Raw genomic sequence first — 11,212 nt, forward strand, 5'->3', positions numbered from 1 at the left:
TGCAGTAATTGTCACTGAGCTCTGCTTAATTTAATCCTGATGTTTATAAACTGGTGATGGGGAACTGGCTGGGTGCTTACTCAGTTTTATCTTAGCGAGTATCTACTTGACAGCCTGTGTTGATTTTTAACCAATTCCATAGTGAATAAGTCTCTCAGAAAAAAATAAAAAAGAAAGAAAAAGCACAAATAGCACACGACTGAAAAGGAAACAACAAGGCGTAATGAAAGTACTGTACTGTTTCTACCTGCTTTATAGCTGTTGCTAGTAAATACGGATTTTCTTTCAGTCTTTGACTGTCAGCTGTGTACTTCTCGCCAGTACTGAACTCGCTTAAAATCTGGTGTTCCTGATAACCTGTTAGTCCCCTGTTGAGCTTGGTAACTGTTCAGTCAAAAAGCTTGGAAACCATTGCTACTGGGTTATTAGATGGTTGAATTTATTTATACATGTCTGAGAATATCAAAGAACTACAGTTCTTAGGAAATTCTAGGGATAGAGCTAGTTCACACTAATGTGTGTTTAAACGTAACACAGGAATGCATTCTTCCCACTTTGGTAAGAATGCGAATTGAGTTTGAGCTAAGCTCGGATCAGTGCTCTTTCCATAATGCATATCTCATTTAAATATATATTCCTGTTAAAGAAAGTTATTTCATACATAAATGTGCCAGATGGACAACCTTGGTACAGAAGGTACTGATCCTCAACCTATCTCCCCACTATTTTAATACTCAAAGCTATCAATAGTTAAACATTTAATGAGCGTTTAATTCTTAGTATTGAAAAACTTAATAGACCACTTAACTACCTAACAGTGGTGTTTGACAGAACTCGGAGGAAGAGTAGTTCTAATGAAACATGGTTAATTGGAGAGACTTTGTGCTGGTGGTGTACAGGTTGGAAAATGGTGGCTTTTTTGCAAAGTTGTTTATGTTCACAACTTTGACTTACACATGCAGAGCACTGTCCTTTTTAAGAGAGCTTTTTAAAATAGCAGAAGTGGAAGGGAGTTGAGTTGGAATGTAAGAGTAATATATACTAGTTGTGTCTGATCTTTAATTAAAAAAAAAAAAAGAAATAGTACAGACAGTTAGGACTTTCCTTTTTTTAAAAAAAGAAAGTTTTGTGAAACCCTAGCTCATTCAGCTGGATAAACTGGGACTTCTACCAGGTTCTACCTTCAAACCATGGGGGGTAAAAAAAAAAAAAGTGGACTTCCTATCTTTGGGTCTTTGGGTGAAGGCTCACTTCATCCAGCCAGATCACATCTTCAACAAACTGACGTTCTGACTCAGCCCACTTTAACTTAGGGATGCTCGGGTTTCCAGACCATAGTGAAGGTCTGGTCTTTCTTTTGGTTTGGATTAATTCTTTGTTTTAATCAATCATGGTGCATCAAAAATATGGGAATGTTGCAAATGTGTTTTAGGTGCGACTAGGAAGAAACGCATTGCAGCATGTTTATTTCAGAGTAAATGTAATTTTTTATTATTCAGGCCTGAGAAAAGGACAGTGCTCTGGCTTTCTAAAATACACTTGCTGAATTCTGATTTACACATGAATCTTTTTTTTTTTTTTTTTTTTTTCTTTTTGTCTCTTCCTGAATCTCCACCATAAATCCTCATGCTTGCTTCCCTCCCATAACATTCCCTTCACACTCCCATCCCATGACACTTCTTCACAGCTTTGTTCATCGTGGACGGCCTGAGCCTCTGGACCTTCATCTGGGCATGTTCCTCCCCACCCTTCTCACCCAGGCAACCCCAGAGCAGCAGGATCGCTTCTTCATGCCTGCCTGGAACCTGGAGATCATTGGCACTTATGCCCAGACTGAAATGGGCCATGGTACAGTACATTCACTAAATGCTATTTTTAAGAGTGGCTTTGCGTACAAAGGATTCCGCTGCCTGGGAAAAATGGTGTGTGTTTACCCCACAGCCTTTACGCATGCAGTTGTGGCTATAGGGAAAAGCGGACTGCCTCTGAAATTTTTAGTAGATGATTATGCCACTTGCTGCTTGCCCTTTTTTTCTCCTGTGGGAGAGTTTGATGTCTGTATATGAGCGTAGAGTGCTCTTCTTGCCATTCAAACCAGTATAGATTATTGCATGTGGCTATGGTGATGTCAATTTGATGACATCCGTTCACTTCTACACTTACCATTCTTTCCAGTGTGATTTCTGCTTTGCTCTACTTAATGTTCAGTGTGAAGACAAAAGGACAGAGCTTTAAAGTGCTGAAAGAGATGCCAAAAAAGTAAGAGTTGCTTGTCACCTTGGGACTGACCTTGGATCAGAGAACATGTGGATGACTTGGTTCCAATGCTCATGTTTTGTGGGGAGCTTTATTCCCCCAGTTCTTTGGTTCACTCCCATGTGTTCTTTTTTAATTGGACCATGAAATGTGCTTTTTTTTTTTTTAATCTTCTGTCTCAAGTAGACTTTGTTCTTTGTTGTTATTCCTTTGCTTTCAAGCCTTGAAATGGATTTTGATAACTCCAGCAGTATTGTGATCGCAACACTTCTAATCCAAGTTTCAAAGGGAGGATATTATGCCTTGGGAAACTTTGATTTTGACATCTGAGAGTTGCAGATGAGAATTATTTTCTAAAAGTGAGCAGGATTCACCTTTGGGCTGAAGCGAAATGTAGAGACTATACGAAGCATAAAGTAACTGCAAGTCTGTGGAGAATCTCTTGCAACTAGTGAGGTTTGAAGATCCTTTCCCGGCAAAGTAAGCCTGTGTTAAGCTGCCTGTGGAAGTCTACAGCTACCTCCATGCTTTGGAAATGTGGTTGCATCAAGGTGATATGCTTTTTCATGTTGAAGCTCTTGTGTAGAGTCGCTGGCTCTGTCTTGCTTGGTCAGTCCAGACTATCAGGAGTGTTCACAGTTTGTCTAGTTTAAGCAAGTAGGCCCCGTGACTTTCTATATTTTTTTTAATGCATGCAGGGACAGTGCCACTGCTGCGACAGGTGTGTGTGAAGTAAAGGGTTGGGGGCAGAAGACAAAGACTGTTCCTGGAATTGTTACCTTCATCTTCTTGCAGTTTCTTCATCTACCTGCATCAGTAACCTAGCATATACATGCCATTAATTGCTGTCTTGGAGCTATGGATGGTCTCGTTTGGGAGAAACTGCTCCATCTAATGAGGAGAATGTAGGCCTGATGAAGGAATGAAGAAATGATGGGCACTACTTAGTTCATCTTGTGGCTGAAAAGTATATAGTATTTAGTTTGCAGTTGAATCAGATGGCAGTTTTAGTGAAATCCAGGTGAGCGTGTTTTTGTGGACCTTTTTAACAGAAAAAGGGCTTCTGGTGTGTAATAGCAAAAAGGTGTCAGATTGGAGGTGCTTGGAAAACTAGTCTTAGACCACTGGGAAAAAAACCCAACATGTTTCCTGAGAATTGGCTTCGCGTCCCAGAATATGGTCTGACTCTCACTGGTTCTTCCTTTATTGGTTGATGTTTAATCCTTTATATAGCATAAAAGTAAAATTAAAATTTGTACATTACTACTGGAGTTCAACTTTCCATTGTCCAATTCTGTCCTTGTCTCTGTTTTGTAACTGATTTTCTGCGAAAACAATGTGTTTGCTTATTTTCAGGAACTCATCTTCGGGGTCTAGAAACTACAGCTACTTATGACCCTGCTACCCAGGAATTTATCCTCAACAGCCCCACTGTGACCTCCATTAAGTGGTGGCCAGGTGGACGTAAGTGCATCACTGTGTGTCTAAATCTGGAAGATGTATGGAAAAACTTAGAGAGGTGATGTCATGTGTATTATATCTTTAGAATGGTGGGTGATTGAAAGTTGATCCCTCGAGTCGGCTGAAAGGCTCCTCTTGCGCAAGTAACAGACTTACCAGAGCCTACTAAAACTTTGAATTATCTATACGCTCGGAGTTGTTTCTCAGAATCATTCACACTGTATGGATTTGGTGTAATTTTTGATCAATTGTATCAAAATCTTTGATTCCTTCAGGTCCACTGGCAGGTTTGCCAAGGACTTGGTAATGTGTAATCAAGAGAATCGTATTGTGCAGCTTTCATTGACTTGAGCAACGTTGTTTGTCCAGCTGTAGAATTCAGATGATAACCATTGTTGTAAGTCTGGTTTTCTAACACAGGATGTGGTTAAGGTAATCTCAGATCCTGCTTTAAGGAAAAAGCCTCTCTGTACAATGTGGGCTTTTTTTTCTTTCTGATTCCCACTCCTTTTGCAGTTGGAAAGACGTCGAACCATGCCATTGTTCTGGCTCAGCTCTACACTCAGGGCCAGTGCAAGGGGCTGCATGCCTTCATTGTTCCCATACGGCAGCTGGGCACCCATGAACCTTTGCCAGGTAAAAAATTTATGTTTAAGGGTTTAGCATTCATGGAATACCTTAGATCTGTTTCTCTCCAGCTGTATACAGCTGCATGTGCCTTGTTAATGTACATGGCTTATTTCACTAGCTGATTTCTGAGTAGATGGTAGGTCACAGGGCTTAAAGGAGTCTTTACTATGACTGAATTACCCCCTAAATCATCTTGTATGTCACGCTTCCAATGTGAAGGTTAGTTTGGGATTTGATTCTGTCCTAGTGTTTCCCAGTTACACATTCTGTGAGGCAGCACGTCCTTCTACTTTCTGAAAGGGAAAGAATACCTTTTGTCATTCTCTAGCTACAAGTGAGCTAGATCATCTTTAGAAGCAGCTCCCCCAGTGACTGGATAGCAGGACTGCATGTAAATTACGAAGATCCTCATGTTTTGATGTCCACTTTTCCATCAAAGAGATTAAGGTCCTCATTAGCTGTTACTCTCAATGCCAGGACTTGCTGGAAAACTAAACTTTAGTCTCTTTATTGGAGCAGGCTTGAACCTCTCATGTGGTGTTTAGTTCCTATTTCTTAATGCGAGTGTCTTTTTCTCTGACAGGTATTACAGTGGGTGACATCGGGCCAAAATTTGGTTATGATGAAATGGATAATGGCTACCTGAAAATGGACAACTTCAGAATTCCTCGGGAAAACATGCTCATGAAATATGCCCAGGTAAGGCAGTGTGTTTCAGTATATGCTGTTAGAAATGGACATTTCAAAGGCTCTTGTGTGGTTGAATATTGTACCAACAAGATTGTAGGTTGCTTGTGCTCCTTGATGAGTTTAGAGCTTGAGATGTGAACATGTAAATGGGAGGAAACTATAAAAATCAACAGGCTGTATTTCTTTATTTCTTTTTTTTTTTTTTTTGTAGGTTGAACCAGATGGCACCTATGTGAAACCACTTAGTGACAAGCTAACTTATGGGACCATGGTGTTCATCCGATCTCTCATCGTAGGCGATTCAGCTCGCTCCCTGTCCCGGGCTTGTACCATTGCCATCCGCTATAGTGCAGTGAGACACCAGTCTGAGCTCAAGCCAGGGTAAGTGCAGTGAGATAAAAGAGCAACCTGAGTGCTGAGGGAAAATTCCCAAATACTGGGGGGAAGAGGGACTGTGGTTGATGTTGTTTGCTTTGGCACTTGATAGTTTCCAAACACTGTTTTAACCTGGGAAGCGAGTAATCTTTCTTTCTTGACTGCCAAAATATCTAGGCCATGCCAGAGGCTTCTGCTGTATGGTCTTAGATAGTCTGGCTTGATACAGCTGCAGCTTGTACTATCCAAGTGGAGAAGCTGCTTAGAGTTGAATAGGACTTTGTAGCAGTTTGCTAGCCACTGGCGTACTAACTCATCTGTATTTTGCTCTAGGGAACCAGAACCCCAGATATTGGATTATCAGACCCAACAATACAAACTCTTTCCTCTGCTGGCAACAGCATATGCTTTTCACTTTGTTGGAGCCTACATAAAAGACACCTATCGTCGTATTAGTGGGGACATCAATGAAGGGGATCTGAGTGAGCTGCCAGAGGTACTGTGTCCTCTGTTGATTTTAAGTAAGGTTTCTTTACAGCATGGGAGAAAAGGCATCATGCCTTTTTGGCTTTCTCTCATGAGATGTCCTGCAATTCTTTAGATTCAGAGTTCCCAAGCCCAGTATGTGCTGGTGATTTATTTCTTTATTTGCACTATCACTTAGCATCCCTTTACAAAAAAAAAAAAAAAAGGAGTAATTCACAGTGAGAAAGCTACTGTGAATATATTTTTGAAAAAGGTGACTTTCAAGGAATGATGGTATATCGCTTTGGAGTGGAGTTAAGACTGGTCTTATGCTTGTGCTGTAGCTTCTTGATTGTTCTTCCAAGTCATAAGGGTAGAACTGGTGTGTTGATCAAAGGTATCAGTACTATTCTGAGGGGTTAGGGTTGTAAAATGTCAGTTTTCAGTTAAGGATTCTATCTGAGAACCTAATGTGACAGTAGGCGATTGGAAACAGTCTTGGACATAATGCATAGAGACAGAAATGATGGGTACTCAAAAGAAATCTTTACATGTATAGAGGCTTTCATAGAAATAGTTTGGCTCAGGAAAAAGTCCTTACAAGAAGAACAGGACCCTGTGGGACACTGGAAGGATGGCGTTGACTCTACTTTTTTTCTGAGAGCTGCGGTACTTAGCATGTAGGAGTGCAATCTAAGAATGGAAAATAAAAAAATCTAAACTGGCTTTGCTTTTGTCCGTCAGCTCCATGCACTGACAGCAGGGCTGAAGGCGTTCACTTCCTGGACAGTCAACACTGGTATTGAGGAATGTCGGATGGCCTGTGGTGGGCATGGCTAATCTCGCTGCAGTGGGATTCCTGACATCTATGTCACGTTCACCCCATCCTGCACCTATGAGGGAGAAAACACAGTCATGATGCTGCAGACAGCTAGGTATGGTAGCTTCTGTCCAGAGACATTCTTGCCTTGGTGTTACGGTCTTTGTAGCTGAAGTGATGAGCAGAAGAGTATCCCATGTTACCATGAAACTGGTCTCTCGTGTTTCTGTCCCTTGCCTTATTTTTGACAGAAAGGTATATGCCTACAACTGTTCTTTCCTAGTCTGACCCAAGGTAAGATGACTTCTCTCCATTCAAACAACTCATGAGTAAAAGTTGTCGTTTGTTGTCTCTGTTTTCAGGTTCCTTGTCAAAAGCTACACCCAAGTTAGTTCTGGACAGCGGGTTACTGGCATGGTGTCCTACCTTAACGACCTCTCCACGCAACGCATTCAGCCACAGCATGTGGCTGCTAGAACTGTGACTGTGCGGATCAATGATCCAGTCAGTTTGGTAGAGGCCTACAAAGCACGTGCTGCCCGGTGAGTTCACACTCATTAGACTGAGCCAAGCACCAGTAAAATTACGTGTTGTGAGAGATGGTAGTGATGTGCTGCCCCGTTAATGTTAGATTCTCAAGATGTGGTTTGCAAAGCTTTGCTCCATGCGTTGCTTTCAAGAAGTGACACACTTTACTAGGTGAGGTCTGTGTTAAGTGCTTTGAGGTTACAAGAGGATACATACAGCCTACGCATAGCCTAGTTACTCTGCTCTGTTCCATTTTGAAATATCTTTTTTACTTTATTACTTTATTTAAAAGTAAGGTATATTTGAGCACACAAATACCAACATTGTTTAAACTGCTGAGAGATCCATCTGGAGAGAAACAATCCTGATATTAAAGCCTGTTGTGAAGGAGGTGTGAGAGTAGAACAGATACCTATATGTGAGTATATATTCAAGCACCATGTATGTGGTATCAAATGTTGTCTTGCCCCTCTGTAGCTGTGTTCTAGCTGCAGCAGTGGTGATAAGTGTGTTAGAACCACAACTGCTCACTCCAGGCAATGTATTCAGTCGTGGCACACGACCTCCGAGTTCTTATGTGTTAGACTGAAATTCGTATGAATTCAGTATACATAATCTTGTTAATGTTCTGTTATTGCATAACCTGTTTTTCTTTCTTTTATGAAATAGACTTGTAGAAGCTGCAGCAAAGAATTTGCAAGCTGAACTGAACCACAGAAAGAGCAAGGAGGATGCCTGGAACAGAACTTCTGTTGATCTTGTGCGAGCATCTGAGGTCAGTGATGTGCCCGATAAAGAAATATGCTATAGAAGCTTCTCATTTTTTCATGAGCCTGATTCACCTTCCTTTCATTTCTTGCAGGCACACTGTCACTACGTGATAGTGAAGCTTTTCACAGCAAAGCTGTCTGAGATCAGTAATGCAGCTGTTCGTGCTGTCCTGACTGAGCTTTGTCTCCTGTATGCACTGTATGGGATCAGTAAGAGCACAGGGGATTTCTTGCAGGTTAGTGTCTTTCTCCAGCGTTTTAAGTCTCTAGAGCCAGAGTCACTGTTTGCAAAGATGCTTTAAATGCAAAGTCAAATGAATGTTTAGGTGTAAGGTTTTGACTGTTGATTTCCAGAAGGCCGTTAGCAGTGCAGGTCTGATGGAGGGCTCCTGTCAGGTTTCCCTTGTGATCTGCCAGAAGCAGAGTTGGGTGATAAATGGTAACATGGCATTTGTCTGGGATAGCTTAAATGTTTTCCAGCTGGTGACCAGGCGTTGTATGTTAAAACCCAAGGAGTTAATAAAGGAGATGTAAGTTAGACGTGCTCTGAGCGCTGTAGGCATTTGTAAATTAGTGCACAAAAGGCGGGTATTATACTCCAAATCTTAACTCATGGGTTTAAATTGTCAGGCATTACTTTTCTTCTTTCCATTCTTTCAGTTTAAGAATGTATTTGTGCAGCAGTGTTTTATTTTGTCTTCAGGCAGATGTGGTATGTTTTGTCTTCCCATTTTCCTCCTTCTGCTTGGCAAAAAGTTCACTGAAACCAGGAAGAATTTAATATACAGATATGCACATTCTTCAAGAAAACTTACTATTAAAGTTAACATACAAGCATTCTAAAGAATGAGTCTCCCATCAAAGATTAAATAGCTAAGCAGTATGGTGAGCTCTACTAGGCATCTTCTTTTGCTTCTACACTATGGCAAATTGCTAAATTGATTACTTAGCACTTATAAAACATTAGGGTCATTTTTCTGAACTGCTGCATTTTGGGAGGGTGGGAGGGGGAGGCTGACCTATGTTAGACTGTAGGGGAAGGGAAGGTTCTTGCGACTTGCATACTCTTCTGATAATCTCTTTTTTTTTTCCCAAGGCGGGTATTCTGACCGATGCCCAAATTACTCAAGTGAACCAGCGTGTAAAAGAGCTCTTGGCTATAATTCGTCCCAACGCAGTAGCACTGGTGGATTCCTTTGACTTTCATGATGTTCATCTTGGATCTGTGCTTGGCCGATATGATGGCAATGTCTATGAGAACATGTTTGAGTGGGCAAAGAAATCCCCACTGAACAAAACAGAGGTAAAGAAACTTTATTTTTTCATCTTTAGGTCGCATATGTACAGAGAAATAACCCAATTTAGTTTTTTTTATTTTGATCTAGTGTTCTCAGCATGTAATCAATGAAGTGGGGGGAAAAGTCACTAGTGGTAATGGACCAAACCTGACGACCTACTACAGCTCCTCTGCTTTCAGTGTACTTCAGTTACTCTGCCATGTGTCTCATGCATCCCTGTGGGATACTTTTGAGTTTCTCAGTTGAGGAAGGAAATTGTACTGTCCCGAGAGAAGCAACTGAATAATCACATTGAATTTAAAAGAAATTATCACTTGCTGTTAATTCTGCTTAGTAGCAGTAGCTGTGAAAGCTGCGCCTGTTTTCTGACAAATCTTTCAGTGCCTTCAGGCACTCCAGTGACTGGAGAAGAAAATAAATTGCTCTCATGTAGTACTTAAGTGTCAGGAGTTGCATATCTGCCCTAAGGCTGTAGCTACAGCTGAGCCAATAAAAGAAGCTGAGCTGAGAAGAGTCAGTGTCCCTCTTCTATCAGCCAAAACAGAACTCTAAATCCTGTCTCAGTGGCCTTTATTACCTGGATTTGATTTGGACAGACTGTCTCCTACGATGGGCTGCCAGAGACTGGGATTGTAGTTAAATCCCACCAGAACTTGCTCAATTTTTTGTGCTTCTGAAGTCAGTGGGGCTTAGGAGCTTCATTACAGTCCCCTTAGGAGACCTCTGCCAGCTTTCTTTGAATTAAAATGCCAAAGAATTGTGTGGGGATGTCTTGCATTCTTTTTTTCTTGCAAGAAAGGTAGTGAGGAAGCTATTTGTTTTGGCTTACGTGCTCATCCTTAGTGTCATATAGACACTCAAATACAGAACTTAGCTGGCTGTAATCCCCAAAGTGTCTCTGATTCAAATTTCCTTAGTGTAAAATAACACTGCAAGATGTAGAGAGTTCTAAAACTCAGGCCTGACCTTGTTTTTACCACTGTCTTGTCCTCTTTACAGGTTCATGAGTCTTTCCGCAAACACCTGAAGCCGATGCAAGCCAAGCTGTGAAGCCTGCTGTGTTTTCAAACTGCATACTTTTCCTGCCCTGAAAACCGGGTGTTTGTGTCCTTTCTTCAGGCACTTAAATCAAACCTTTCAAATCCTGATAGCTATAGGACAGTGAATAATTGTAGCCTTTCTTTCCACTTTTATGAATCGAGGAGGTGCTTGGGGAGAGTGCATAGGGATTGATGGCTGGTTTTAAAGTGCAATTATAATGGTAAAATTAACCTTTTAAAAAATCTGGGAAAGCTTTATGGATTCATACATGGATTGCTTTTGTGAAGCTGCTAACTAGAGAGAAGTTACTGTCAACTGGAAAGGTAGCAGGATTTTACTACTAAGTAGTTAACAGCCCTTAGGCAGTAGCTTCTAATGAGCAGTTGTGTCCTCCCCCCAAGAAAGCATCACTATCTTGATGGTTTTTTTCCTTTTTAATTTTTTTTTTTTTAAGATTAGCACCACGTCTCTCCTTGTTTGGCAAATATTTATGCTATCTAAAGCCTCCCCCATAGTTTTGTGCATATGAATCTGCATGTGGCACTAGTTTCCTGATGTAGCTGGGAAGTAAATACCCATCTTTGTCTGGAGCTCTGCTTCATTCACCTTTCCAGAAGACATCTTCATATTTTCCAATACATCCTTCTTTCACTGCCCTGCAGAAACTCCTTTTGCTTGTGTGCCATCTCCGACACTGGCACCTTACTCTTTGTTAATAGGAAGTCAAAGGAGAACATAGTTTTGCTGCTCTGAGGACAAAAAGCAAGTAGTAATAATCAGCGAGGTGCTGAGAATAGATGTTCTGCCCTTCTTTTAACTGTTAGTATTTTCATAGCACTATCTCAACGCACTTTACAAATGTTAATTGTGGTGATTTG

At 41.1% G+C, this 11,212-nt stretch overlaps 1 protein-coding gene across 1 annotated transcript in view; it reads left to right on the plus strand.

Moving 5' to 3' along the window:
- The window catches only part of ACOX1 (acyl-CoA oxidase 1, palmitoyl), a 20,686-nt gene extending 9,751 nt beyond the window's left edge, over positions 1–10,935 (plus strand). The window contains 12 exon segments of the mRNA XM_009879820.1: positions 1,688–1,848; positions 3,613–3,720; positions 4,234–4,353; positions 4,931–5,046; positions 5,249–5,418; positions 5,746–5,908; positions 6,622–6,812; positions 7,060–7,239; positions 7,895–8,000; positions 8,088–8,231; positions 9,092–9,298; positions 10,293–10,935. Of these exon segments, the coding sequence (XP_009878122.1) occupies positions 1,688–1,848; positions 3,613–3,720; positions 4,234–4,353; positions 4,931–5,046; positions 5,249–5,418; positions 5,746–5,908; positions 6,622–6,812; positions 7,060–7,239; positions 7,895–8,000; positions 8,088–8,231; positions 9,092–9,298; positions 10,293–10,343 (1,717 nt within the window). The 3' untranslated portion in view covers positions 10,344–10,935.
- Positions 10,936–11,212: the final 277 nt, after the last annotated feature.

The sequence above is a fragment of the Charadrius vociferus genome, unplaced genomic scaffold, assembly GCF_000708025.1.
Source record: "Charadrius vociferus isolate BGI_N301 unplaced genomic scaffold, ASM70802v2 scaffold260, whole genome shotgun sequence".
Lineage (NCBI taxonomy): Eukaryota > Metazoa > Chordata > Aves > Charadriiformes > Charadriidae > Charadrius > Charadrius vociferus.